This window comes from Fomitiporia mediterranea, assembly GCF_000271605.1.
Source record: "Fomitiporia mediterranea MF3/22 unplaced genomic scaffold FOMMEscaffold_1, whole genome shotgun sequence".
Lineage (NCBI taxonomy): Eukaryota > Fungi > Basidiomycota > Agaricomycetes > Hymenochaetales > Hymenochaetaceae > Fomitiporia > Fomitiporia mediterranea.
Genome location: NW_006760386.1, coordinates 1,772,153 through 1,798,597, shown reverse-complemented (window position 1 = coordinate 1,798,597; position 26,445 = coordinate 1,772,153). Strand labels below are relative to the sequence as shown.

General features: G+C 46.9%; 13 protein-coding genes across 13 annotated transcripts; 7 read left to right on the top strand and 6 right to left on the bottom strand.

Annotated features, from left to right (window-relative positions):
* Positions 1 to 89: 89 nt before the first annotated feature.
* On the bottom strand, positions 90 to 1,720 carry FOMMEDRAFT_73613 (uncharacterized protein; the record flags this gene model as incomplete). Its single annotated transcript, XM_007261574.1, has 5 exons — positions 90 to 380; positions 451 to 851; positions 915 to 1,235; positions 1,308 to 1,459; positions 1,539 to 1,720. The coding sequence occupies 5 exons, from the start codon at positions 1,718 to 1,720 to the stop codon at positions 90 to 92; spliced, it is 1,347 nt and encodes a 448-aa protein (XP_007261636.1).
* A 199-nt stretch (positions 1,721 to 1,919) lies between these two features.
* FOMMEDRAFT_16308 (uncharacterized protein) lies at positions 1,920 to 4,045 on the bottom strand. Its single transcript, XM_007261573.1, has one exon. It carries the CDS (start codon positions 3,505 to 3,507, stop codon positions 2,086 to 2,088), a length of 1,422 nt encoding a protein of 473 aa, XP_007261635.1. The 5' UTR covers positions 3,508 to 4,045; the 3' UTR covers positions 1,920 to 2,085.
* Positions 4,046 to 4,074: 29 nt separating this feature from the next.
* FOMMEDRAFT_143979 (CRAL/TRIO domain-containing protein) lies at positions 4,075 to 5,655 on the bottom strand. Its single transcript, XM_007261572.1, has 8 exons — positions 5,459 to 5,655; positions 5,259 to 5,398; positions 5,030 to 5,188; positions 4,898 to 4,963; positions 4,773 to 4,849; positions 4,622 to 4,719; positions 4,515 to 4,564; positions 4,075 to 4,455 (listed from the first exon to the last, which is right to left on the bottom strand). Exons 1-8 carry the CDS (start codon positions 5,603 to 5,605, stop codon positions 4,308 to 4,310), a joined length of 885 nt encoding a protein of 294 aa, XP_007261634.1. The 5' UTR covers positions 5,606 to 5,655; the 3' UTR covers positions 4,075 to 4,307.
* A 201-nt stretch (positions 5,656 to 5,856) lies between these two features.
* Positions 5,857 to 7,463, top strand: FOMMEDRAFT_24985 (uncharacterized protein; the record flags this gene model as incomplete). The annotated part of the gene is made up of 7 exons (XM_007261571.1): positions 5,857 to 5,873; positions 5,933 to 6,162; positions 6,232 to 6,427; positions 6,484 to 6,727; positions 6,784 to 6,924; positions 6,976 to 7,161; positions 7,218 to 7,463. 7 exons carry the CDS (start codon positions 5,857 to 5,859, stop codon positions 7,461 to 7,463), a joined length of 1,260 nt encoding a protein of 419 aa, XP_007261633.1.
* A 466-nt stretch (positions 7,464 to 7,929) lies between these two features.
* Positions 7,930 to 9,416, top strand: FOMMEDRAFT_16306 (Metallo-hydrolase/oxidoreductase). Its single transcript, XM_007261570.1, has 3 exons — positions 7,930 to 8,270; positions 8,353 to 8,468; positions 8,524 to 9,416. The coding sequence occupies exons 1-3, from the start codon at positions 8,048 to 8,050 to the stop codon at positions 9,361 to 9,363; spliced, it is 1,179 nt and encodes a 392-aa protein (XP_007261632.1). The 5' UTR covers positions 7,930 to 8,047; the 3' UTR covers positions 9,364 to 9,416.
* Positions 9,417 to 9,690: 274 nt separating this feature from the next.
* FOMMEDRAFT_72062 (uncharacterized protein) lies at positions 9,691 to 11,172 on the bottom strand (the record flags this gene model as incomplete). Its single annotated transcript, XM_007261569.1, has 7 exons — positions 9,691 to 9,843; positions 9,912 to 10,009; positions 10,081 to 10,271; positions 10,332 to 10,446; positions 10,507 to 10,741; positions 10,803 to 10,921; positions 10,986 to 11,172. The coding sequence occupies 7 exons, from the start codon at positions 11,170 to 11,172 to the stop codon at positions 9,691 to 9,693; spliced, it is 1,098 nt and encodes a 365-aa protein (XP_007261631.1).
* A 304-nt stretch (positions 11,173 to 11,476) lies between these two features.
* Positions 11,477 to 13,667, bottom strand: FOMMEDRAFT_150220 (cytochrome P450; the record flags this gene model as incomplete). Its single annotated transcript, XM_007261568.1, has 11 exons — positions 11,477 to 11,651; positions 11,708 to 11,960; positions 12,017 to 12,191; positions 12,263 to 12,379; positions 12,433 to 12,559; positions 12,628 to 12,724; positions 12,796 to 12,879; positions 12,940 to 13,114; positions 13,158 to 13,286; positions 13,351 to 13,458; positions 13,506 to 13,667. 11 exons carry the CDS (start codon positions 13,665 to 13,667, stop codon positions 11,477 to 11,479), a joined length of 1,602 nt encoding a protein of 533 aa, XP_007261630.1.
* A 1,460-nt stretch (positions 13,668 to 15,127) lies between these two features.
* FOMMEDRAFT_150219 (uncharacterized protein) lies at positions 15,128 to 15,895 on the top strand (the record flags this gene model as incomplete). The annotated part of the gene is made up of 2 exons (XM_007261567.1): positions 15,128 to 15,198; positions 15,250 to 15,895. The coding sequence occupies 2 exons, from the start codon at positions 15,128 to 15,130 to the stop codon at positions 15,893 to 15,895; spliced, it is 717 nt and encodes a 238-aa protein (XP_007261629.1).
* Positions 15,896 to 16,236: 341 nt separating this feature from the next.
* On the top strand, positions 16,237 to 17,019 carry FOMMEDRAFT_150218 (uncharacterized protein; the record flags this gene model as incomplete). The annotated part of the gene is made up of 2 exons (XM_007261566.1): positions 16,237 to 16,307; positions 16,359 to 17,019. 2 exons carry the CDS (start codon positions 16,237 to 16,239, stop codon positions 17,017 to 17,019), a joined length of 732 nt encoding a protein of 243 aa, XP_007261628.1.
* A 930-nt stretch (positions 17,020 to 17,949) lies between these two features.
* Positions 17,950 to 18,749, top strand: FOMMEDRAFT_74965 (uncharacterized protein; the record flags this gene model as incomplete). The annotated part of the gene is made up of 2 exons (XM_007261565.1): positions 17,950 to 18,020; positions 18,077 to 18,749. 2 exons carry the CDS (start codon positions 17,950 to 17,952, stop codon positions 18,747 to 18,749), a joined length of 744 nt encoding a protein of 247 aa, XP_007261627.1.
* A 1,533-nt stretch (positions 18,750 to 20,282) lies between these two features.
* On the top strand, positions 20,283 to 21,264 carry FOMMEDRAFT_16303 (uncharacterized protein). The gene is made up of 2 exons (XM_007261564.1): positions 20,283 to 20,384; positions 20,445 to 21,264. Exons 1-2 carry the CDS (start codon positions 20,314 to 20,316, stop codon positions 21,115 to 21,117), a joined length of 744 nt encoding a protein of 247 aa, XP_007261626.1. The 5' UTR covers positions 20,283 to 20,313; the 3' UTR covers positions 21,118 to 21,264.
* A 681-nt stretch (positions 21,265 to 21,945) lies between these two features.
* On the top strand, positions 21,946 to 22,872 carry FOMMEDRAFT_16302 (uncharacterized protein). The gene is made up of 2 exons (XM_007261563.1): positions 21,946 to 22,080; positions 22,137 to 22,872. The coding sequence occupies exons 1-2, from the start codon at positions 22,010 to 22,012 to the stop codon at positions 22,810 to 22,812; spliced, it is 747 nt and encodes a 248-aa protein (XP_007261625.1). The 5' UTR covers positions 21,946 to 22,009; the 3' UTR covers positions 22,813 to 22,872.
* Positions 22,873 to 23,328: 456 nt separating this feature from the next.
* On the bottom strand, positions 23,329 to 26,342 carry FOMMEDRAFT_16301 (uncharacterized protein). The gene is made up of 5 exons (XM_007261562.1): positions 26,009 to 26,342; positions 25,899 to 25,961; positions 24,032 to 25,846; positions 23,850 to 23,976; positions 23,329 to 23,794 (listed from the first exon to the last, which is right to left on the bottom strand). The coding sequence occupies exons 1-5, from the start codon at positions 26,183 to 26,185 to the stop codon at positions 23,427 to 23,429; spliced, it is 2,550 nt and encodes an 849-aa protein (XP_007261624.1). The 5' UTR covers positions 26,186 to 26,342; the 3' UTR covers positions 23,329 to 23,426.
* Positions 26,343 to 26,445: the final 103 nt, after the last annotated feature.

Genomic DNA, 26,445 nt, shown 5'->3' with positions numbered 1-26,445 from the left:
ATATCCACAGGACATAAAGAAAAACATCGCAGAGTAGAGCATCATGATGAGCATCGAGCGTACAAGCCATCAAGCGTCATAGACAGAATCTAAGGGGATGCAGGAGCATCTTCTACTTTCGCTTTCTTCGACTCAGCTGGGACTTCACCCTCGCTCTCTTCCGCCTTGCGCTTTCCGTTCATCTCTGCATCTCCATTAGGCTGAGCCGTTTTCTTCTTCTTTCGTACCATCTGGTTGAGGTCGTTCACCACAGCTGATTGAGACGACTCAGCTTTTACTGTTGTTGTGCTCGAGTTAAGCTCAAGATCTAGAGCTTTCGCAGCGAGTTCGGGTGCGTTAGTCAGTCCTCCGCTACCTGGGTTCGTCTTTAGCTCTTCCACCTATTAGGCATCGAAACCCGTGCATTAGCCACTTGATACTTCACTAAAAAAAGCAAGCATAACAACCAACCTTTAGTCCCAGATCCTCACGTAATCCCTCCAACTCCTTAATCTCCTTCTCGATTTGCGACTTGCTCATATTCTGTACAAGCTCCTCCTGTGCTAAGAGAGAGGGAGCCGCCACAGCTTTCCCTTTCCCCTTCACGTCCACCGCCGCATTCGCCTTCGGAGGTTCAGGCAAAGGAGGAAGTTGTCCACTAAGTCCCGTACGCATTTCCGCGAGGCGACTCTCGACGCTCTCAAGTGCTTTTTCCGCGTGTGAGATCGCTTGTGCAAGCCGACCGGATGTGAGGTCGAGTACCATGCTGAGTTTGTAGTGTGCTTCTGCTATTTGTCGGGAGGAAGTGGGGAGGAGGGAGGTTTTGAGAGCTAGGCCTGCTTCGTAGTCAGGTATCGCGAGCTCAAATTTCTCTGCCAAGACCCAGACATGATGATTAATGAGATTGCCCAAGATAATTCGAACGAAGGACACACCTGTCTCCAAAGACACATCACCCAAAGCAATATACGTATCCGCAAGCTTAAGCTTAACTGTATCGTCTTCGTCCTTTCTTTTCTCGAATAAAGCGCGTGCAAGGTCAAGACACTCCCACGCAGCGTTGAAGTCATCCTCAGGTTCACCATCCTCGTCGTCCCCATCCTGAGCTTCTTCTGCATTCTCCTTCTCTTCCGCTTCCACAGCGGCATTCGCTTCTGCGAACAAGTCAACTGCTGTGTCCTCACCCCCGGTATCTTCCTCCTCTTCCTCTTCCGCGTCACCAGAGAAGGATATGAACGGGTTTGCTCCAGATGCACCTTTATGAAAGAAAGGGACGCGTTAGTCACGTCTATGTGGCTCATACACCCCAGTACACGACATTTACATACCACCTTCGGCGTCTTCATCCTTTAACAACGCCTCCTCAGCTTGTTCCTTCCCCAACACGGCAGTCTGGCTAATCGCATTCTCCAGCAGCGCCTTCCCATATATGAAGTATAAATCCGCAGCTTCTGGGGATTCGTCACCGTATTTCTTTACCCTACATACAAATACACAAAAGTCAGTCCCAACGCTAGAACATGCGTTCCTCGTAATAGAATAGTATAGTTGATGCATACGTGAGCTCTAGTGCAGTGGCATAAAATTCTACGGCTTGTTCGTATTTCCGTAGAGCAACTGCTCGCTTCGCTTGCTCGACGTTATTCTGTATAAGTGACTCGTCTGAGCTTGTGTTTGTGGTTTCCGTCGGTTCGGACTTGAGTTGCGGTCTGTGCAAAATGGCATTTAGCTCGCCGTACATATATGTATTGTATAAATAATAACATACGCTGACATGTTGCGAGATTAGAGTATATAGGAAGAGGTTTGTCAAGTCGAGAGGTAAAGGCCGAGTGCAAACAAGACGCGTCGGATTCGCGTTCATTACCCGAGTGGTTGTTGCTCACCAATTTCATTCTCACGCTCCACACAAAATACCACAGCTGAAGTCTGAGTCTGCTGAGAGCAAACCAACAACAATGAGATTGATTGAAGATAATTACAAATGCGTGCATGTACGTATAACAAGTGCATAATCAAGAGAGGGGGTTTCAATGTTCCAGATCCAGCCGAAGACAACATAAAAATAGTGGAAAAAAGATCAGGGAGCCAGAGTTTTCAGGTGGGTTACCTGACGCTCAATAACGCCGGTGTACATCCCAACTTGTCGAAACTCGTGGGGAACAGAGGTCGTGCAGCTTCTTTTGAATGCGCCTTCACAACGGGGACCGATCCACCATTCGTAGCAGGTTTGGTTTTATTTTTTACCACCATACGAGAGGCGGGAGTGGAGTCCAACTTCGGCGGACTGCGGGTTTTCGGTGCAAGTGGCGAGGAGTGGACAGGAATCGTGCTTTGGTACGGTGTTCGTGCACGTGTGCAAGGTGCAGATGTGACATTCTTCACTGCTGAAGGCGGGAAGGCAATTGGTGTCGTTATTCGCAAACCAAGAATCTCGTCTATACCGTCAGCCGCCTTGTCTTCCGCTATACCAACGAGATGATGATTTGCAGAGACGGAGCTAGGGCGAATCGGAATAATGTTGAGAGCAGGTTCCTTTGGTCGAGTGACAGTGGTCCCAACGTCATGAGACGTGAAATCATCATGCGGGTCGACGTCAAGTTCAGGCGGGATACCAAGCACACTCTTCAACTTCTCCCAAAGCACCTCACTTTTCGGCAAGACAAAAGTGCGCAACGCGCGCACCCACACCTCATCCTCAATCTCCTCACGCGAGACCTCCGTCAACCACGTTACAAAGTCCTCAAAACACCACGATCCGATCGTCGCGGCCAATTCGCATGACGTGCGCTCGTAATACTCCTCGTTGGAAGGAGGAAGAATATGTGCGAAATGCATCATCATTCTCGCGTTTGATGCGCTTGAGATGAGGGCGCGCACTTCAGAGGGTCGGTCGAGGAATGGGAGGAATACGTCATCCGTGAGTTCCGTAAATGATTCTGGCAGGGCGTAGCCGACTGGAGACTGGTTCATACTTGTACGAGTGGCAACCTTAGCCAAGTCGTATACCTGCTTTGGCGAGAGTTGTACGGCAGCACCGGAAGAATAGTGCAAAGTATTAGAATTCGACCTGGCAAGTTTTGCGCTGAGCACTGGTGACAGTGGTCGCCCTGGAGCCTGAGAATATGGCGCGGCTGAAGATAGCTGGGAAGGACTACCTGGCCTCGGGCTTATAGGACGCGGCATTTGCACAGGTGAATTGGGTGCAGAAAACGATGCGGAAGCAAATGAGAGGCGCGTCGGACTCGACGTGGTTCTCAACTTCAAGCTCGGTCTACTGCTTTTCATCCCACCTCCTCTAGCTGCGTCTGCTACGGTTTTCGTCTGTGGCACGCGCACAATGGTAAGCCGACTGAGCTGACCCCTCGCAGAGGAAGTCGAGCGCGTCGCGAAGGGATCTGGTGCGGAGATGGAACCGCATCGTGGTGAGAGTTGTTTTTGCCCGAGTGGTGACCCAGGTCGACTGAGGAACGCGCGAGGCCGAATTGGCGTCGGTACGGCGACAGTGAGCTGAGCTGTCGGTACCATGGTTTTTTCTCTTCACGAGTTGTGACTATAAAGTGGCGACGTCGCGTCGTTAGCAACTGCCACTGTCAGACCGACTGCAAACTGGTGGTGGTGCAAGTGAGACCTACGCCTCGCAAGTTCAGCCTCGAAATGGCTGGGGTTGAGTAGACACGCTCGCCATTGAAATGAAACGAGTTGCGGACAAAGTCGGGAGGTGGCATCGTTACGTGTGTGTCGGATGCGCACACATAAATGACACAAGTGTCTCACTTGACAAATCCTGTTCATACATCATCTTCCCTCTTCGCCTCTGCCAAGCGGACGAATCACCTGTGCCATTCACATCTCTTGATGTGATTGTGGCGATCGTGGAAGCCGTAATACTAATGGATCCGTCCAAGCAAGCTCAAGCTCTTACGGCTATTGGCTGGTGAGCGAGAAAAAACCTTTTGCTGCGTGTTGGCGCCGGCAGGACCATATTGCTTCCTTGTTTTCTTTTTCCTTCTAAACGGGCCGAATCATTTGGTTCCGCTCCGTACATGTCAGACGATGGAGGTCCGCAGCGCGATAAACAACGTAGTGGGTATATGCAGACCTGCGCTACATGCGAGGTTTCACTTTATTCGTAAAATAACGTGACTCGTGCATCATGGCCAGTTTGACATGTCTAAACAGTAAGAAAATACAAACAAGCACTGTAGACGGAATCAAAAGTTAAATCCTTGTAGCCTCGGCCCTCTCTCGTCAATCACCTCTCGTAACGCGTGAAATCGTAAAAGCAAAACACAAGCAAAATCAAACAAAAATTTGGATATCTAAATTCAGAAAGCATCTGCTTCACCACCATATCGTTTCGGCAGTTCCTTCGCATCAACTATAGGGAGCAATTCCTTCCCAATTACTTGTGCGCCCGTACCAACAACGCTCATCTTCGCCAGGGTCTGAGCCGAGATGATCGGCTTGAAGAGCCTATTAGAATTAAAATTACTGTTTAGCAAGACTTGATGACGTGATGTGGCGAAGCGTACCAGAATATCCAGTTGAAGATGGCAGGAACGTTGACGAAGAATTTCTTATACTATTGTGAAATGCTTTCAGCATCTGAGGTTGGGTAGACTTAAGATAGATAACCTACAAGGAATTCGGGGTAATAATCCTGGAAAATGGTGGAGGCAGTGGCTGCTGCTTTCTTTGAGTTTGCATCACGACTTCTCAGACCAACACCTTCATAGTCTAACAAGAGAATCAGACAATGATTGGTCCAAACAGACGAGAACGCCTCTTACCATGAACCTGAACCATTTGATCAATATTCTCAAAGTCGATGAGAGCTATGCCCTTTTCCATTAGTTGCACACGCCACCTAATGAAGCTCAATGTCTGTGAACGCAAGTGGAAACAACAAACGCACCTGATGAAACGGTCCACGTCTCCAAATACAGCCTTTAGATCCTGGTTTCCTCCGTAGAGATTGTAGCTAAACGGCAGGAAACACAATACTATTAAACTCTCAAGGCTCGTCGCTATGTACAAAGCGACGTACGTTACAGGACGGCCTTCCTTGTCCTTGCCATATATATGGCCCAAGTTCCCGAACACATCCTGAGGGAACTCTTCCTTTAGGATGTCATCCGTCTTGAACTCGATTCGCCACTTGAGCGTCTTGACTAACATGGCCTTTGCATTCTCGACGTTCAAATCTCTTTAAAATCCAGATAGATAAAGTCATAATCAGTTTCATTCATTATCCAACGTCGCCTACTTTAACTTGCCTAGCTCGCAGGAACTTCATCAAGACGACACTGGCGCGCGCATCCGCAGTTCCTTTCGGGTCAAATGAGACTCCCCAAAGTTTAATAGTCTCTGGTTTCTCTTTTCCATAAACCTCTTCAACAACGCTAGGAAGAGTAGCCTATGCCATGCCTAGCATGTCAGAAATGCATCTCGACATAAAACTGCGTAATCTATGTACCCTAAACTCCTTGAGTGCCTTCCATTCGGCCTCAGTAAATTTCTTTGTCAGGGCGTTCTGGGGCTCTTCAACCTCTGCCGCAGGCGCTGGTGCTGTAGCAGGCTCAGCAGAAGGCACGGTTGCGTCTGCAGGAGTAGGCTCAGACATTGTACAAGCTAATTGTAAAGAGAGAGACGCGTGGGCAAGGTGGTGGGCGGAAAAGAACCAGAAGTCAGTTCACGCGTTATGCCGCAGTTGTCATATTTCTTAATTAGACGCGGGATGTCGTGTTATCTGATAACTTTAATGATTCTAGATGCCCCATTTAGAAGTAGTGCATCACGTGCTACAGCCATTTCGCGCGACTTTCGGTCCGCCGCGGTCTTGTCACGTTCATTGAATGAATATTTACTGCAACGATGTCCGTCAAGAAAAGGTATTTTCTATCCTGTCCATATTTTGTTATATTCACTCACTTAATCTTGCTTGGAACAGTAAGCTTGACCTGCTCTTCAAGGTCCGCTTTCAAAACCCGCTTCCACCACCTCCCTTCCCGCCCAAACTCCTAAACATCCCAACAAACCCAACGCGATATGCGGGCCCCGACTTCACTGCCTCGTTGGCTAGCGAGACGCCATTGCCTATGGTCGTAGACGCAGACCTTGGAATGCCTCTTGACCTGAGCTACTATGAGTGTCTGTGGGGAGATGGCCAGGACGATTCACGTATGTACTTCGACCAGCTTGTTTTTATATCTTTTATGCATAATAACTTCCGTGACTTTGGATGCATAGAAATCAATCCGGATCCAGAAATGTTACCCCCGGTCGACCCTAAAGATGCGTTCATGCTAGGAGACACCTCTGCTCCTACGTCCAATGGTGTCTTTACAGGCAACGGGACACCTTCAGCTCCTCAGGTTTCGTGGCTTCGAAAAACGGAGTACATTAGTAGTACTGTCAACCGGACTCCAACCGTCATCCGCGATACGTGAGTCGTTCTCTTTTAATCTAATTTGCATCCTAGGGTTAAAAGTCTCTTTCTAGGCGCCGGACAGCCGCAGCTGAGGACGCAAGAATCGTCGACATCTCTCGAGAAGCTCAATTACGAGACATTGAAAACTCCTTTAGATCCCTAGGCGACAACTTTGATCTCTCTCAACTTAAACATCCAAACAAGCCGGGCGTTACTGCCGTCGAATCTTACGAGATACTTCCGGATACGGACATCTGGGCAAATGCATATGACTTATTCCGGTTCTCTGAACGACCAGGTGACCGGGCAGCAGATGTAGGTGTATCCTTGTCCAACTCGTATAAAAGGGAGTTATACTTAAGGAATTACAGGTTCCTGATCCACGAATAAATTGTGGAATTCTGCGACCTATGGAAGCAGACGGAGACCACTTCTTGGCGTACTTCTTGCCAAAGGAAGACGAGATGGCAGAAAACTTCGTGGAACGACGAAGAAATGGAGAGAACGTCGAGGTGAGTTCCGCCTAATTTGGTCCATCCTTGCTCCGCTTAACGGTGCTTTAGGAAACGATATTCTCTTTCATCCGGGATTACGAGACGGTCAAAATCGAACAAGACGTCCAGAACGAGTTCTTACTTGTTCTCGATGACGGCGATATCAAATCCGAGGGTGATTCAGGTCGGAGAGAGAAGGGTGCCTACTACAAAAACATCGAGCGAAAGATCCTGCTCAAGAAAAGGCGTGCTGCGGTGCGTAATTTCATTACTATCTTTATCCAGCCTTCCTGACTTTAGACTTTACCCAGCAATGGAACACATACTCCGACAAATGGGACGCAATCAACTTGTCCTTGGCTCCTTTCACTACAGAAGAGCTTGAAGAACGCGATGAGGTACTTGCTGAGGTCACTGATCCGATGTATATGTTTGCTCGTGCAGATGGGGACGCAGATGCGGATGGTGAAGTTGATGATAGTCACGACTTGGACGCTCACGGTCATACTACTGAGGTCAATGTAGACGGGATAGATGTAGTGGACGAAGTGCATTAGTTTTAGTTTTCTTCGCTGGACTTTTGTGTACTCCGCATATTTGCTACATGCTATCTGTTTTATTGATTTCTCATCTGAGTTTTGGTCGTTCTGGCCGTCGATCCATTCATTGAAATTTCGTTCTCGAATCTCCAGCACATTTAGTCACATGATCCGCGTAAACTCTGTAAAACGCACTTTTCACCTGCCATCTTCATCCTTCAACATCTTTGAAGTTCGCTCGTATTATCTAGGGAAGGTATAGATGTGCCTACAACTCTAAGGCTGCAAGTGCCATGACTTGGCTGATTCACTCATTAGACCGTACTTGAATAGACTTTCGGCTTTTCTCGCTTTGTTTACTGTGCTGTAGTGACTCGATCTCCGAGTCTGTGGGACAGGGCGCTCTACATACGTATATGTTCGCCCTGACTCGTTTCTCCGAGTTACACGCTACGAAACTCACTCATCTTTTCGCTCGAAGCAGCTGCAGCCTCAGCACATTCGCTCGTCATCCCAATTTTCTTTCACATTCGCGCAACAACGCACCTACACCTGTACTCAACTTACGCACGCGACTCCATATGCCTCCATCGCGAACGAACATGGCTTCGCAATCTGCCACGTTATCTAACATTAGTATAACTTTCCTTGGAACTGCCTCTGCTCAACCATCTTCGACGCGAAACCACTCGTCGCTTGCTCTGCATTTGGGTGGGAGAGGAGACTTATGGTTGTTTGATTGTGGAGAAGCGACGCAGCAGAGGTTACAGCAGAGTACGTTGAAGATGGGGAAGATTAGGAAGATATTTATCACTCATACTCATGGTGAGCCATCTCTTACACCTCTTATCTACTGGGATGGGATATGAGCTTGACTTGCATACTTGAAATTCGTTTTGCGTTGTAGGCGATCATATTTTTGGTATTGCTCCTTTAATGGCTGGATGTATGAATGGTTCTGGTGGGATGATTGATGGTGTGTCAGATAAGAGACTACGAGAACCTGAACCTGAAGAAGTGGAGGTAGGTTTTTTAAACTGCATTGCATCGTAATATTAAAGACTCATCGCCATACCAGCCCCTCGAGATCTACGGTCCTCTCGGAACTCGCGCATATCTCCGTAGCGTCCTACGCCTCACCCACACAACACTACAAGGCCGATATGTCGTCCACGAGCTCCGACTACCCCGAGATCCCCAGAATGGCGATTACACCAACCTACGACCACACCATTGCGAATTACCTGGCAAGAACCTTCTACAAACAGACGAAGGTGTATGGAACGACATCTATGTCGACGACTTAATATCCGTCTCCGCAGCACCTATCATGCACTCCGTCGCATGCGTCGGGTACGTCATCGCCGAAGCACCCATACCACAAAAGATGGACCCAACGCAGTACGTTCCCCACTTAAATCGGAATAAGGCACCGATGTCAAATCTCTCGCGATTACAACGCGGAGAGACAATTACACTGGATGATGGGACGGTTTTAACGGGCGTACCACGCCGACCAGGGAGGAAAGTCGTCATTCTGGGCGATACGTACGACCCTTCACCTATTCTACCTCTTTCGATAGGCGCAGACTTGCTTATCCACGAAGCGACGAACGCACATCTCCCAGGTCTCGACCCAGAAACTCGCGATGAGGATACACACGAGAGCGTTGAGGCGCGCACGCGAAGTCGAGGTCACTCGACTCCGCAAATGGCTGGACGTTTCGCCCGTTCGGCTGGGGTGCGAAGACTTGCTCTGAACCACTTTAGCGCGCGATACAAGGGAGACGATGATGTGAATCCCGAGTCCAAGGCAATTATGGAGGGGATACGTAGCCTTGCGGAAAAGGAGTTTGGGGGCGAGGTTGTATGCGCTCGCGATCATATGACGATACATGTCCAACACGCTCACCGATAGACACAAAAAGTACATACATTATATCCTAATATTACTTGCTGTACAAAGCCCCGAAATGGTACAGATTTAATACCCTAGAGCATGCTATGAGTCAAGCCGTCATCTGTTACAGCAATCTTGAGTAAACACAAGTCTTGTGCAATGGGTGATTTCGAGTCTTTTCATATTTAATAGTCTAATACAACCACTAATGAAAGTACAATGTGATAAGCTATTCACACAACAAAAAATGGTTATCTTGTGCTGTGCAGCGCTGATGAATGCAATAACCATATGTATGAACGCGTAAATTAGAGGTTCTACTACCAGAGTCGGAACAATAACGAGTCAAGAGCGTGAGTACCAGCTCTGCGATGGCCCTGGATCTATCTCAACGGCTGGTCCTGGACCTGAGGCCTGTGGCATCTCGAAGAACGGAATCGTGCGGAGATTGGATGATGCCGGTCCAGCCTCGTCGAGTTTGCGCTTCCCTCGGTCGGTCTTTGGGACAACAACAAAAAATAAAGTGAGCAGAGAAGTTGTATGGGAGTAGACCATGAAGCACTTACGATGCCAGCCTCTGCTATACCACGCTCGAGGCCTTCCAGAAGCGTGCATGCTTTACACAGTGGGTTAGACGACATGTATCCACATCGTTCGCATGTTTCTATAGGTCGTAAATTACACGCATATTTGAGTTAACCAGACCAAAGATTTTGTTACGGGAGAATTACTTACGCTGTGCCTTTTGGCCCTTTCGAACCTCTTCTCGTAACTCGAAAGCCTCTCCAGAATGAATTATGTCGATAATGGCACTCGGTCGTGCGGCCTCGAGATCTTTCAAGAAGACTCGAGCATGGCCTCGGTATGCGTCCGGGGAATATATGCATTCCGTTGAGAAGTAATCCAAGCGCTTGAAATACGCATACCTGAGACGTGAACAGTGTTAATAGCGCATACAATGTACCTTATGAAACGATGTGACGCACATTACAATTTCCTTCTCATAGGCGTACTTGAAGGGCTTGGACCGCCTTATTGTGTCTTCACCCTGCGTACATATTAGAGTACATCGTCCGAGGCGAGCAATATCGCCACGCATAACTATGAGAAAACAAGCTCTGTCAAGACAAATTCATAGAAGGCAGCTCTAAATAAACTTACTATTCATAAGCACAGTCTCAGCGATGTCGTCTGCATTATGACCAGTCACGATGTGGTCGACATTTAGCGTCGTAGCTCCCCGATCAAGAGCTTGACGCCGGAATACACCACAAAACGTGCAGTTATTCTTCTTCCCAACCTTTGAGACGATTGCATCCATGGTCCACCCGTATAGTTCGTCGTACGACAGGATTTTGAGGGGCATGGAGTACTGCTCTTGATTTCGTTTGACGGTCTTTACAAAGCCGAGTCAGTGAAACTTATCCACGTTAAATCAGTCCTCGCTTAAGGCGCACCTCTAGCGAATCATCTCGGTATCCTGTAATACCCTCATCGATGGACAGCAAGAATAAGTCGAGTCCGTAGTTATACCTCTCATTCAGCGTCTTCATGACATACGCCAGAACAGTCGAATCTGAGCTACGCATTCGTCAATGAGCTCCTAACAATTAAGATAACGAGTCGTCCATGTCACTCACCTTTCCCTCCAGACGCACCAATAGCCACTCGATCTCCCGGCTTGAAAAGCTTCGCATCCGTAATGGTGTTGTGCACCTCTGTTTCAAAGACGTAGAAGAAGCACTCCTTGCATATTTGCTGCCCGGTTTTGGGGCGCTTGAGGATTGCTTTAGCATTGTTACACAGAGCACATGATTTGGGCGCCATCCCCGACTAGACGAAGTCCTTAAACGCGTAACTGGTAATCGTTTGCAGAGTTGTACAGTCAAAAGTATGGGTGGAAGTTACAATTGATGAAACTGTTTGAAAGATTTTTGGTCATGAGCGCGTCACGTGCATTAGATATGACTTGTATTATAGCATTATATTATATAATTGTAAAGCTTTTGCACTTTGACAAGTACTTTGATTTTCCATTAACAGCGATACTGCATATTTTAACGTTCATTATAGCAAGTAATCTACAAGTCAAACCCCACTTGCTCGCGAGGGATATATTTAGATGCTGAGACTAGACATCTACACGCTTCCTAATCAGCACCTTGGCCATCGGGTTAGGTATCACATTCTTCCCAAAGTACATATTATCTGGCCGAGCGCCGTCATTCTCAAACTTCACGTCATAGTTCAGAACGATAAATGCCATCATTGCCTTCAACTCATTGACAGCGAAGAATCTTCCAGGGCTACAAGAGTCGGAGTGAGCATCTTGCGCATCAAACAAAATACTAGACAGACGCACCAGGCATGGCGGCCATGCCCGAAAGCCAAGTATTCTGCATTTGTGTTCACCATTTGATGCTTGACATGATCTCCCTCACTTTCATTGCGAATCCTTGAGAATCGGAATCCATCGAATTTGTCTGCGTCCGGGTAGATCGAGTTGTCGCGATGCAAACCTTCCGCATTTGCGGCAAGTAGCGTTCCCTTGGGTAAAAACGTGCCGTCCGACAATGTGAAGCCTGAGTCGGACATGACTTTCCGCTGTAACGACACTAAGAAATGCGAGCGTAAATACTTGGAACAGAAGGGAAATAGATGTGAAGCATACTAAGTCCCACTCCGTTGAAGCGTTGACTTTCCTTCATGAAGCTGTCAAGTTGCCACATTTTCGTCATCGCGAGTTTTGTCCATCCTTCTTCGGCAATTACTTTCTGAACCTCTTCACGCAGAGGTTTAGCGTATTTCGGCTCAGCAGCAAGATGGTATAGGGCGTGAGTGAAACTCTGTGCAGTAAAGTGATTAAGACATGAGTACTTGGCGCAAACGGGTGACATATCAACGCAAGCTGGCTTACATTAGAGGACGTGTGAATTGCCGCAAAATTAATACCAAGCAGTATCCGGGTAATCTCTGTCACATTGCGGTTCATATTCTTCGGTAGTTCTTCGATGACCCAGGTAATCATGTCGTCCTTGGCAAATATCAAGTCCTTCTGCATAGTAGATGCTTTAACGTTGGACTCACCGGCTTCCCAGACCAATTTTCACCGTATTGATCGTACATTCTGAATCTCTCTTCCAGTATTGGACGAAGGTGTCTCATCCCACGAGCGAGGGCCTTCGGCATCGGGCCGTGGATTTTCGCAACAATCCTAATTATAGTTATTTCAAATGGTAAATAACTCTGGCAATATGTCGAAAACATTATTGTAATACTCACGGACGGAAGGGCCTTGCGGCCTTGTTGATCTTATCCACGGTCATCGCAATGTCAATTGTTAAATTAATGTTCAGATCAATATAGTCTGCATTCCTGCCTTCATAGTTGAAGATAATCATCGTGTTAATCGCGGCAATGTTAATTCTTTGAACACAGCATCAGACTTACAGAGAGGAGCGCCGACGAAAATTCTGTTGCTTGTTCTGCATACGACGTTCCTCATGACACTCATCCCATCTACAGCCACCCAATCTACAGCACAACAACAGTTTGTTCCCGCATCTGCTGATCAAAAGGGGCCATGGTACTCACCTTTAGTGGTCGCCGGGACATTGTCACGAAATGCAACTGAGATTTCGTCTAGGACATCATCGAAAACTGTGGCAAGAGCCCGGGTCAAACGGTTTTGCACGACATGGGTGACGACAGGCACGTTTCCTGGTGGTCCTCCAAAAACAAGATGAAGCGCAAAGGTCTTAGGAAATTCCTGTTATTGAGCTTTGAAGACACTCGGAATTTAAAGTACCAACCTCAGCGTTCGCCTCTTCAAAAGACATCTTGTCATCAGGGGCTCTCCTGACCTGTTCAATAATATCGGGCCGTTGTATAACCACAGTATACCAGCTCGTCTCAGGTATTTGGAATGTTCCACGACCATACTATGGGCACGAAATGACATGTAAGGATGCAACAGTTGTATATAAGCGGAACACGTTTTCACACCTTCTTGTAAGCATCCAGTAAGATGCTCCTCCCGCTCTTAAGGAACTCCTGTGCACCTTGGTAAGGGGAAATAATACCACCAGAGGCACATTCCAATGGCACATCAACCTATAACTTTATCAGCTGGCATCCCACAAGGTTAATGATATGCTCACCGCTGGCTTCTTAGACTTCAGGAATTGGGTGATGGACACGAGTAAGACGCAAATGCCTGCTACGACATAGGCTGCGTTTTGACGAAGGAAATCCTCGTCGCTGAAGTGCGATGCAAATACTGAAGACACCATACTGGACGGCGAGCTGGAAGCGAGAGTCATGGCCCAGATTACCTTAAGGCAGAGCCAGTAGAGTAAATCTGGTGGGATACCGAAACGGACGGAGCGGACGTGTCTCTAGCTTTATGGGCAGTGTGTGTCTGTGCTACCCTATCTGCGCGGCGCCTTGCCTGCATTTTCGACTAATGAGATATCAGCGCCCGTGCTCGTGGGACACGCGTGCGGGTATGGAAAAGATCTCATTGGCTCCGGGTAATGGCCAAGAGGAGATAGTCAGATATCCTCCTACAAGGGTCACAACAACACTGCCGGTGGGGGTTTCAACTTTTGAAGCGAGATATGCATCTAGCACCACAGCAAAGGGAGAAACAACACTTGTGCCGTGGCGAGAACAAGGTAGTTATACCTCACTTCTACAAGCTTAACAAAATTGCAGTCATTGGTAAGAATACTGTAATAGTAAATTTAGAACACAGCTGGTGGTGTCGGGTCAGAAAGTTGCTTCGATGGTCGATCATCGGAAGAGCGTCCGATCGGCATGATGCCGTTTCAAGTCGCGCAACATTTATAAAATTCCATCTCTCCAGACTCTAATCTGCATATTTACGATGCATTGTAAGCAACACTGTAGAATTTGCTAACGTCTCTCAATAGTGGGAAGACTAGTGTAACGACTTAGCTTTATTACCAAGTTAATTCGGATTTTTTTAGGCTATATCATGTCTGGCAGATCAGGTCGAACGCAATAATATAGGTTTGAGATACAGTATATTTCAATATATTATTATTACATCTTTTTACCTTGGACTACTGTACTATAAAAGATGAGAATAATATTATTTGGTTTATTCGGTTTACTGCGCCGCAGCTGAAATCCCAGTTCCGTGTAATATAGGGCGGTTCCATTTAGCACTATAGATGTGATCCCTTCCGCCGAACTGTACTGTATGTCATAATGCAAATAACATATGCAACATTCCATCCGTTGTATTTGCAGCCAACCAGTTGCACACTTTGCATATGATTCGTCAATTATAAGGCACAGATGGGATCACACCGACAACAAGAACGCTGTAAATATGCCTAGATTTTCATCGCGATTGACAAGACTAATCAGAGATGAGCGCGCTCGAGAGCCCTTGATCCCGCATGTCTGGCGTAATGGTGCTTATGCGCCACAAACCGCGGATTCGGCATAATGAATATGCCTTTTGTCTTCATAGTTTGTGACCAGAGCCAGAAGTAGTTGTTGCATTGAGGTGGCTGAGTCCCTGGTTCGAAGATCGAACTTGGAATTGGATGACTGAGCAGTACTACTCCGCACACGAGAACGAATAAGCGTGCAGAGAGGTGTGCTTATAAAGACTCTGCAGATTTTCGAACAATGAATGAAGGGTTTATCCGAAAGACAGAATATATCCTCAAGTATTCTCAACATGTTAACGTCGAGGCCACTGTCCCTCTCACATCGATAGACCTCCTTTGAAATAACACACACAATAATGATTACCTTCTATGATATCCCGTCGAAACTGTCGTCGCGGGCCTGGTCGCCAAACACATTCAAAACACGGTGAGTATTGCTAGAGTAGATATCGTACTGTTTATAAACATCGTCGTGTAGATTGTCGCTCAACTATAAGGGCATTCCATACAGAACGGAGTGGGTTGAATATCCAGATATCGAGCCCACCATGAAGCAAATCGGTGGACTTCCGACACGCAAGAAAGAGGATGGTCGTGACCACTATACACTCCCAGCGATCCACGACTCGACAACAGGCAAAGTGGTCACCGATTCTAACGCCATCGCGGAATACCTTGATGCGACGTATCCCGATACTCCAGTGCTCCTCCCACCAGGTACAAAGGCGGCGGTAGCAGCACTCGAACACATCTTCATGAAGAATATTATGACGATACTTCCCATCGGGATGCCGGGTGTGCTTGGTATACTCAACCCCCCAAGCGAGACATATTGGCGACGTAAAGCGGAATGGCCTGTACCGCCGAGTTCAGAACGTGATGCGATTTTGAAGCAGCTCAAGGAGGATCTAGACATTCTCGCAGGATTTTACGACAGGAATGGAGAAGGGAAACAATTCTTCTTCGCTGATAAATTCTCATTTGCGGATGCTATCGTCGTTGGATTCTTGGCTTGGATTAAAGTCGTCCTTGGCGCTGAAAACAACGTGTGGAAGGCAATTTCGACGTGGAGTGACGGAAGATGGGGGAAATTAGTTGAGTCAACGAAGGACCTGCAAGTGTGATGGTGAGTCGGCCGTAATGATACAAAGAACTGATAAGGAATGAACATGCCTAACAAATTAGATATTGAATAAGATATTGTAATAGCTACTACCGGAATTGCGTTGGAAATCAGCTAGAAGAGTGTGAGAGTTTCGTCAAAGTTCTGCCTCACTGCATCATGCATGGAGAAGTCTCAGAAGTGTGTTTAAATGTAAAGGGCAAGTAGGTTCTTTGAATTGTAAATAAAGAGAGTCCGCGTGCGTGCAAGACAAGACATTCTCAGGTATTCCCAGGGGTGGCAACATCGAGGTCACTGTGCATCTCATATCTGTAGGCCTGGCCCGGACTAGCACATACAGCAATGATTACTTTCTATAATATCCCGTCGAAGCTTGGCCTACAGGCCTGGTCACCAAACACGATTAAGACACGGTAAGAAACGCCACAGCAGATACCATATTGTTCCAGACCAACGTCATTTAGAGTACCGCTCAACTATAAGGGCATCCCATACAAAACAGAGTGGGTCGAGTATCCAGATATCGAACCTGTCATGAAGAGAATCGGCGGTTCTCCAACAGGCAAGAAGCCAGACGGTAGTGACTTTTTCACGCTACCGGCGATCCATGACTCGATGGCAGGCAAAGTGATCACGGATTCCACTGCTATTGCGGAATACCTTGATGCGACGTATCCCGATACCCCAGCACTCTTCCCACCAGGTACAAAGGCTGCAGTCGCGGCACTCGAGCACGTCTTTATGAAAAAAATCGATACAATACTTTTCGCCATGTTGTTTGATGTGCTCGGTATACTCAACCCACCAAGCGAGACTTACTGGCGTGAAATACGTTTTGGGAGTACGGTGGAAGAATTCGTGCCGCCAGGTCCCAAGCGTGACGTGATTTGGAAGCAGTTCCAGGAGGAAATGGATGAACTTGCGGGATTTCACGATAGGAATGGAGAAGGAAAGCACTTCTTCTTCGGCGATAAATTCTCGTATGCAGATGCCATTGTCGTTGGATTCTTGGCTTGGATTAAAGTCGTCTCAGGTGCTGAAAGCGACGCGTGGAAAGCAGTGATGACCTGGAATAATGGAAGATGGGGAAAACTGGTTGAATCGACAAAGACTTTGCACACGTGATAGTGAATCGGCTGCGGTGCAAATACCTGAGAAGTAGTAAATGGGAACAGTGAAATATGAGGGATCAATGACAAACGTTCTCTGAGATGTCTGCCATGTTTAAATGGCACGCATCTTTGAATACTTATTGCTAATGTATGTGCCTAGCTTGACACTATCAAACAGTCAAAGGCAGAGCAGTGAACTGTGGTACTCTAGTTATAATGAGAACGCAGAATGGTCTACGAAGATGCGTGGATCTGTTTGAAAAGAAATATGAGTGACTTCACGACGACATCAGGAAGGAAGGCTGACCAGCTGTCATGATTCTTATTACTGTAAATATGCCAAGGGCATAATCCTAGCAGAGTGATGCTCTAAAATTATCAGATACCATAATAATTATAATTTTGCAGCTCGATGAATGTCCATGATACGTGCTTGAAGCCATGGAACGTCTTGGTAGGCCTGGGATGTGATTATCACTGTTGGGGACATGACTAATCTAGTTGCATTCCTAGCTTAGTAATGTGTGGTCTTTCAAGTTCATGGCAATTGACATAACTAGTCAAAGGCGAGCACTCTTGAAATCAGAAACCCCTTGATCTAACATTTCTGTTTTTTCCTGTTATGATGGATTCAGGGGGACATCGACATTGAATTGAATTTCTGTTTCGGGTCGTTATCTACCCGAAGAATTGGGAATAAGCTGCAAATGGAAGCTGTCGAGATTGTTTAGTCTGTGTCAGGAGCCTACTTTGGACTTGGATGACTGAGCAGCGTATACTACGCACGCAGCACATGGAAATGTGCTTATAAAGGCCATATAGGTTTTCGGATTATAAATACAGTCTTGTGAGCGTACATATTCTCGGTTGTCGGTTGTCAAAGATCCAGGTTGCTTCAATCTCAACCCCATTGACTTCTTCTTGACTAGCACTAATTATAATAATGATTACATTCTATGATATCTCGTCTAGGCTTTCGCCACAGTCCTGGTCGCCGAATACATTTAAGACGCGGTAAGTATTGTCGTAATAAATTTGTACTACATCAAATTTTTTAAATCATTATTTAGTTTGTCACTCAATTATAAAGGTATCCCATACAAAACAAAATGGGTTGAGTATCCAGATATCGAACCTACCATGAAGAGAATCGGCGGTGCTCCAACAAGCAAGAAGGCAGACGGCCGTGACTATTACACGCTCCCAGCGATTCACGACTCAGCGACAGGCAAAGTGATCACAGACTCTATTGCCATCGCGGAATATCTTGACGCAACGTATCCTGATACCCCAGCACTCTATCCGCCGGGTACAAAGGCCGCTATCGCGACACTAGAACACATATTCATGCAGAACATCAAGCCGACGATATCTCCTATCATGATGTTTGAGACGCATGGTAAACTCAACCCGACGAGCCAGGCTTATTGGCGCGTTACTCGGGAAGCGGCATTTGGGAAGAAGTTAGAGGAATTAGCGCCACCTGGTCCAGGACGTGATGCAATGTTGAAGCAGCTCCTGGAGGGTCTGGATACTGCTGCGGGATTTTATGACAGGAATGGAGAAGGGATGCAATTCTACTTCGCTGATAAATTCTCATTTGCGGATGCTATCGTCGTTGGTTTCTTGGTTTGGATCAAGGCCATTCTAGGTGCAGAGAGCGACGCATGGAAAGCGATATCGACACGGAATAACGGACGATGGGGAAAATTGGTCGAATCGACACAGAAGCTGCAAGTATGATGATGAGTTGACTGTGGTACAGTGAGTTGTTAAATATAAGATACGTCAGAATATCCTACCATCCCATGAGCAGATGTGAATTTGTATATTCCTACTTTCGGATATGACACTATCAAACAGGCCAAAAGCAGAGTGTTGAATCGTGATACTCTAGTTATGATGAGAACACAGAACGGTCTGCAAAGATGCGTGGATCTGGTTGAAAAGGAAAATTTTATGAGTGACTTTACTGACGAAACTAGGTGGGGAAACTGACCAGCTGTCATGATCCCTAATAAATATTCCAAGGCACAACGCTACCAGAGTGACGTTCTAAAACTATCAACTGATATGGTATTTCAGCTCAATGAGTGTCCATAATGTGAGTTTGAAGCCGTGGAACAGTTCAGTTGGACACGTGATGAGATAACCGCGAGAGTCGCAGCCTGCGAGTGAGTGCAATGACTAGCAAATGATCAGATTAGTAATGTGCCTACTCATTACGATGACGTAAGGAATCGTCCGTTGCGAAGATGAAAAAAATCTATTTCTTCAGATATCACTTACAGTGCTAATCTTTATAGATATAAAGTTGTCTTCTAAAAAGCTTTGACATGTACAAAGATAACTGAGAGAATTCAATTATGCATTCAAGAGTTATTGCACGATTTGTTGCCTCTCGTTTTGCAGGCACCAGGTACAAGTCAGTGGTCACACTGATGCAATTCAGTTGTGACTTTTTTTCAATATAAAAATCAACTTTCTCCCACAGTTTCTTCCCAGGGGGGGTCTGACAGAGCTTTTCTCTGCCACATCTCTACCACTGGACAGCCATGTCACAAACTTCATTTGTGTATCTTAATTTATTTTTCTTGCTTCTTGGTAAATGCTCTAAAAACAAAGTCTAACATTTTCTTTCCTTATGATCTTTAAGACTTCTTGTTATATTAAATCTGTCTAATGAATTTATTTTCTGTTATTTGCTAATGTCACTGATACAAAACTGCTTAGTCAGTTTGATCACAAATTGACTGTCTAGTCTTATTAAAGGAGCATGGTGTGTAGCTATTTATCTATTTTTGGTAATTTCTCACACACTCCGAATACATCCTACTATTATGTAATCATTCTCTTTTTACGTCATCGTAACCCGTGCCATGCCTTGCATGGCTATATCCCTGTTCCACTCTTGTATAGCACTTGTCATTGCTAGCCGGGGCTGGCACTCTCAAAATACCTTGATCTAGCATTTCTGCCATAACGAATTCAGCTGTGGATTCCGGAGAAGGTCAACAGCGGATGTTGTTTCCATTTTCCACTCGTTCTGTAGTTCGGGAATTAGAAATAAGCTATCGCATGGATGCAGCGGAATCGATTTATCCTACTTTGGTACTGGATGACTGAGCAGCGCTAAGGCGTCACATGGATATCTCGTACCAAATGGAATTATGAACGACATGTAGGTATGTAGGTCTTTGGATTATAGATAATCCATGCGAACGGCCATATTCTCAGGCTGCCAAGGTCGAGGTCACTTAACTCTTATACCATACCGTAGGCTTACTCTCGACTAGCACTTGTTACAATGATTACCTTCTATGATATCCCGTCGAGGCTTTCGCCGCAGGCCTGGTCACCGAGCACGTTCAAGACCAGGTATGTATCGGTGCAACAATATCATACAGTATATGCGAATTCAACATTGCCTCCTCGTAGATTGTCACTCAATTATAAGGGCATTCCGTACAAAACAGAGTGGGTCGAGTACCCAGATATCGAACCTACCATGAAGAGAATCGGCGGTGCTCCAACAAGCAAGAAGGCAGACGGCCGTGACCATTACACTCTCCCAGCGATTCACGACTCAGTGACGGGCAGAGTAATCACGGACTCCACTGCTATCGCGGAATACCTTGACGCGACGTATCCCGACACCCCAGCACTCTTCCCACCGGGTACCAAGGCCGCTATCGCGACACTAGAACACATATTCATGCAGAACATCAAGACGACAATATTTCCTATCATGATGTTTGAGACGCACGGTAAACTCAACCCAGCGAGCCAGGCTTATTGGCGCGTTGCTCGGGAAGCGGCATTTGGGAAGAAGTTAGAGGAATTAGCGCCACCTGGTCCAGGACGTGATGCAATGTTGAAGCAGCTCCTGGAGGGTCTGGATACTGCTGCGGGATTTTATGACAGGAATGGAGAAGGGGTACAATTCTACTTCGCTGATAAATTCTCATTTGCGGATGCTATCGTCGTTGGTTTCTTGATTTGGATCAGGGCCATTCTAGGTGCAGAGAGCGACGCATGGAAAGCGATATCGACACGGAATAACGGACGATGGGGAAAATTGGTCGAATCGACACAGAAGCTGCAAGTATGATGACGAGTTGACTGTGGTACAGTGAGTTGTTAAATATAAGATATGTCAGAATAACACTAGATCAGGATTCGAATATCCTACGGATTCCTACCATCCCATGAGTAGATGTGAATTTGTATATTCCTACTTTCGGATATGACACTATTAAACAGACAAAAAGCAGAGTGATGAATCGTGATACTCTAGTTGTGATGAGAACACAGAACGGTCTGCAAAGATGCGTGGACCTGGTTGAATTTTTTTTTATGAGTGACTTTACTGACGAAGCTAGGCGTGACGTTCTAAAACTATCAGCTGATATAATATTGCAACTCAATGAGTGTCCATAAAGTGTGCTTGAAGCCATGGAACAGTTCAGTTGGACAGGTGATGAGATAACTGCAAGAGTCGAAGCCTGCGATTGAGTACAATGACTAGTCTACAAATGATCAGATTAGTAATGCACCTACTCATTCCACTCTTCTTCTATTAGTTCTATGGCAATTGTCACTGCTAGTCGGGGCTGGCACTCTCAGATCCCTTGATCAAGCATTCAAGTCATGATAACCAGCTGCGGATCCAGGAGAAGGTCAACACCGAATATGGTTTCCATTTTCTGCTCGTTTTGTAGCTGGGCCTGGGAATCAGAAACAACTTCTGTCGCATGGATGCAGCCGAATCGATTTCTCCCCGGAATCAAGAAACCCTACTTCGGTACTGGATGACTGAGCAGCGCTATGGCGTCACATGGAAACGTCGTACCAAATGGAATTGCGGTTATAAACAACATAGGCCCTTTGGATTATAAAGATAATCCATGAGAATGTTCATATTCTCAGGCTGTCAAGGTCGAGGTCACCCAACTCTTATACCGACCGTACTGTAGGCCCACTCTCGACCAGCACTTGTTACAATGATTACCCTCTATGATATCCCGTCGAGGCTTTCGCCGCAGGCCTGGTCACCGAACACGTTCAAGACTCGGTAAGCACTGGAATAGCAATATCGCGCTCCACAAAATTAACATTAACGCCTTGTAGATTGTCACTCAACTATAAGGGTATTCCGTACAAAACGGAGTGGGTTGAGTATCCAGATATCGAACCTACCATGAAGAGAATCGGCGGTGCTCCGACAAGCAAGAAGGCGGATGGCCGTGACCATTACACTCTCCCAGCGATTCACGACTCGGCGACGGGCAAAGTAATCACGGACTCCGCTGCTATCGCGGAATACCTTGACGCAACGTATCCCGATACCCCAGCACTCTATCCACCGGGTACAAAGGCCGCTATCGCGGCTCTAGAACACGTATTCATGCAGAACGTCAGGTCGACGATATTTCCTATCATGATGTTCGAGATACACGGTAAACTCAATCCGACGAGCCAGGCTTACTGGCGTCTGACACGGGAAGCGACACTCGGGAAGAAGTTGGAAGAATTAGCGCCACCTGGTCCAGGACGTGATGCGATGTTAAAACAATTCCAGGAGGGTCTAGATACCATTGCAGGATTTTATGACAGGAATGGAGAAGGGAAGCAATTCTACTTCGCTGATAAATTCTCGTTTGCGGATACTATTGTCGTTGGGTTCTTGGTTTGGATCAAGATCATCCTTGGTGCCGAAAGCGACGCGTGGAAAGCAATATCGACACGGAATAACGGAGGATGGGGGAAGTTGGTTGAGTCGACACAGAATCTGCAAGTACAATGAACTTATGAAGAGTCACCTGTGATATAAATTGTTGTTAAATAATAAACTTGCGTGGCTAAATAAGTCAAAACAAGCTAGACCTGCAGATTCGAATATTCTGCCATTCATGGGCACACCGGGTCCTTTGAATTGTTAATATTCCGGTAGTAAAGCAAGTTATTTCATCCTAGAATTACACGTCGATCAACATGAACGGATTAACCAAAGCATTACCAGTGAAGGGGATAATGTCATATTCATTTTAATGAGCAGTGCCGCCTGATGTGGGATTGTCCGTGTTGACGAGTGAATCTCTGTCGAAAGAAGAGTAGAAAATGGGGTAGGTGAGTGACTTGACCGACGGGGAAGTTGTCCAGCTAGCCCAATTCCTAACGAACGTACGGAAGCATAATCGAAGAAAAATCCATTAGTAGACCTGCGTTACACAACGTATATGTATCATAGCAAGCATGAACGAGAAATCGGAATTATAAAACATAATCGATAATCAAAGTTAAATGTTAATTTGTCGGATCGGGGGGAAGTGACGGGGGAGAGCAGAGGAGTAATGGTCAGAAAGTGCTTCAATAGACAGAGACAGAGTATCTCAGAAAGCTATGATCATTCCCCGCAGACTAAAGTTCTACGTGGGCAGCTTTTTCTTGCTGCTCATTCGCCCGATTCAGAGCAGCTTCGACCTCTTCTTCACTACGACCTACAATAGCATCAGCCACTTCTTGCAAGACTGCGTTTTCTTTCTGGTCGTCATTCGGAACAGGTAGGATGGATACTTCAGGTTCCGGCTGCTCGGCCTCAGGCTGTTCCTCGGCAAATGCGCGTTCACCTTCACGCTTGATACGACGCATGCGCGTCTCAAAGCCGAGAGTAATATCACGTACTTCGGCCTGAAGGTCTTCAAAGGCGTCCAAGACCACATTCGGAAACGCGTTCTCGTGAGAACCGTTGGCCAGGGCCAATGTCTCGTCCAAAAAGGCCTGATGTGCTATAGAGATAATTAGCAACGGAATTAATCTCATATTTTCGCAATGGATGCTTACTGTCGAGTAAAGCATGGTAACGTCTCCAGTCCAAATAGGTCACGTCATCGAGCCATGCATAGTCAAGCCCAATATCAGCTTGCGCTTCATCTGCGACATTCCTCACGGTCGCAGAAGCCTTCTCGATCTAGAAAATAGCAGCGAATGAGCTTAGATTATATAGACCACTTTAATAGACAAACCTCTTCGCCCTCCTTTGATAGGACTTCTTCTTGATACCATTTATTGACCGTTTCTTCTACTTCATCTACACGCTCATCGAACTTGGCCTGCACCTTTTCGAGCACACGATCCCAAAGACGAGCCTGTTCCGCGCGTGGCTTTCCTCCCACCCTCAGTTTCGTGAAATAGGCATCCGTACCACGTAAGGCTTTCTCTGCTTCAGTATGCAACGTCTGGATAGCAGCACGAATAGCCAGATTAATCTTGAGTTCGGCTGCTCCTACACGTCGGATTGATGTTATAGCCTCTTTGAGTGATGCACTTTGTGCACTGATTGTGTCCGCCAACTTCTCTTCCCATCTAGTATGCCGCGCGGTAAGTTCACGCCGTTTTTCGGCAACTTCAGCCAAACGCGCTGCCTCGCGTGCGGCTTTCTGCTCTTCGGTTTCTTCAATGACCGATGAAGTAGAAGGTGGGTCGCTAGAGATTGTTTCCTCCACATCTAGTTCCAACTCAGCTAATAGCTGATCTAAATCGTCGTCCTCGTTCACGGAAGCGGACGAATGAACGGGTTGAGGAGGTCTGTGAGGCTTGGGGATATTTATGGATGCGGAAATTTCCTCGGCGACTTCAGACGCATCATCGCGAATACTTGGTGCCGTTGCCTCGGAATTCTCAACATCATTATCCAAAGAAGCGCCAACTGTCTTTGGTTCGATCTTAACTCCCTGCTGAGATCCTGAGTCGTCTCCCAGAAGTGAATTAGTCTCCGACGTGGCGCCTGGTTGCGGCGAGTAGGTTGCACCTGGTACGGACTCCGAAGTCTCACTTCCAGGAACCAAGGAACCGGACATTACAGATGACGCAGAAGAGAGATTATCGGGTTCTTCACTTGGCACGAATGTAGATGAAGCAGTCTCCGCGGAGCCTTTCGTAGTAGTCAGTTCAAGAGACAACGACGCAGAAGCGACTGATTCAGCGGATGCAAGCGGCTCATCTCCAACCGATGTCTTAGTGACAACGGGAACCTCAACTTCAACAGACAAACTTGATCCTTCAGCCTCTTTAACAATCGACGACGTCGCGACGGGTAATTCTGCTTCGACGCTTGCATCTGGTACATCATGGGGTTCCTTGGTACCTGAGCTTAGTTCCTCGATCTTTTCCCAAAGAAGTGCGACGTGAGGATCAACGAACTGACGACGGGCAGATGCAAGCGGTCTGATCACGTATTTGGAAAGAAGCGGAGGCAATCGTTGAAGCTGCTCATAAAAACGAGACAAATAAGGTTTTGATGCTTGATACGTGTCATATGTCCTTGCGGCAGTTAGGATGACATAGGGGCGTGTCTTGTACAAAAGCATGCGAGCCTGCTTGACGTACGGAGCACCGTGCTTGTTGTATGCTTCAACAGTCCGCTGACGGTATGGGTCTAGCTTTGTGTCTAGGCGAGCTAGCTGCGGAGAGACATGTGCTCTCCACTGGGGAACAACATGCTTCTCCCATTGTGGTACTACTTTGGCATTCCACTGAGGTACGACGCGAGAATTCCATTCCTCCTGCGACCGGGAGATGATGGGGCGTGCTTTCTCTATGACTGGAGTTGTGTAGGGAGAAACCGATGGATGAAGGAGGAGATTTTGAACGGGGTTGATCACGTATGGCTCCAGGATTAAACGACGGTACTCGGAAAGGGCCCGACATACGGGTGATGCTTGCAAGTCGGCCGTCGGGCAAATGGACAAAGAGTAAATGAGGAAACCGAGAATAAACATGCGAGAAAAGAGATCAAGCCAGCTCGATGGTCGCTTCTGTCTTCGCGACTTGACCTTTTCCTGAGACACCATCAGCCACGTAAGTATTAGGGAATGAGACAAGAACTCGTACCTCTTTTTTCTTTGATTTTGCTTTTGTCTTGTCCTTTACGGATTTCCTTGGAGGGGATCCATCCTAGAACACGATGAGACTAATGAAAAGAGAAGCAAAGTGGAGCTTACCGAGAACAGTGCATCGTCGGAGAACTGGGGACCAACGTATCTTCTCTCCGGCGAAGACATTCCATTCAGGAGAGTGTCTTCCACTTCGCCATGCTCATGAGAGGGGGACTGAGGAGCTTTGCCTTTGTTAATCTTTGGGGTGGCCTGCGTTGAGGTCGTTCTTGACGCGGGGGGCATTGGGACCGATGTTCTGCGCGTAACGACCATAATCTCGCTGCTCAGGTCAACTGAGGAGCAAGGTGGGCGGGGAAAGTTGGCAACAATAAAGCTTAGAGCACAAGCTGCTGTGCAGCAGCAATGAGAGGAGCGCTTTCTGTAGTGTCGTCGCTGTCGCTGATGCTGGGAGGTGAATGGGACAGCAAAGGTGGGAAGTTGAGACGCGATGTGACGACGTGATGACATTCACCAACACGCTAAGTACAGCCTGCCACGTGACT

Coding starts and splice junctions, on each gene's coding strand:
- FOMMEDRAFT_16301 (XM_007261562.1), bottom strand. CDS start 26,185: ATGCCCCCCGCGTCAAGAACGACCTCAACGCAGGCCACCCCAAAGATT. Junction 25,962..26,008: donor CCGACGATGCACTGTTCTCG/GTAAGCTCCACT, acceptor ATCGTGTTCTAG/GATGGATCCCCTCCAAGGAA. Junction 23,977..24,031: donor TATCAAAGGAGGGCGAAGAG/GTTTGTCTATTA, acceptor GCTATTTTCTAG/ATCGAGAAGGCTTCTGCGAC.
- FOMMEDRAFT_16306 (XM_007261570.1), top strand. CDS start 8,048: ATGGCTTCGCAATCTGCCACGTTATCTAACATTAGTATAACTTTCCTT. Junction 8,271..8,352: donor ATTTATCACTCATACTCATG/GTGAGCCATCTC, acceptor TTTGCGTTGTAG/GCGATCATATTTTTGGTATT. Junction 8,469..8,523: donor CTGAACCTGAAGAAGTGGAG/GTAGGTTTTTTA, acceptor TCGCCATACCAG/CCCCTCGAGATCTACGGTCC.
- FOMMEDRAFT_16302 (XM_007261563.1), top strand. CDS start 22,010: ATGATTACCCTCTATGATATCCCGTCGAGGCTTTCGCCGCAGGCCTGG. Junction 22,081..22,136: donor CCGAACACGTTCAAGACTCG/GTAAGCACTGGA, acceptor AACGCCTTGTAG/ATTGTCACTCAACTATAAGG.
- FOMMEDRAFT_16303 (XM_007261564.1), top strand. CDS start 20,314: ATGATTACCTTCTATGATATCCCGTCGAGGCTTTCGCCGCAGGCCTGG. Junction 20,385..20,444: donor CCGAGCACGTTCAAGACCAG/GTATGTATCGGT, acceptor GCCTCCTCGTAG/ATTGTCACTCAATTATAAGG.
- FOMMEDRAFT_143979 (XM_007261572.1), bottom strand. CDS start 5,605: ATGTCTGAGCCTACTCCTGCAGACGCAACCGTGCCTTCTGCTGAGCCT. Junction 4,964..5,029: donor AAGGAAGGCCGTCCTGTAAC/GTACGTCGCTTT, acceptor CCTGCCGTTTAG/CTACAATCTCTACGGAGGAA. Junction 4,456..4,514: donor ATCTTCAACTGGATATTCTG/GTACGCTTCGCC, acceptor TAATTCTAATAG/GCTCTTCAAGCCGATCATCT.
- FOMMEDRAFT_16308 (XM_007261573.1), bottom strand. CDS start 3,507: ATGGTACCGACAGCTCAGCTCACTGTCGCCGTACCGACGCCAATTCGG.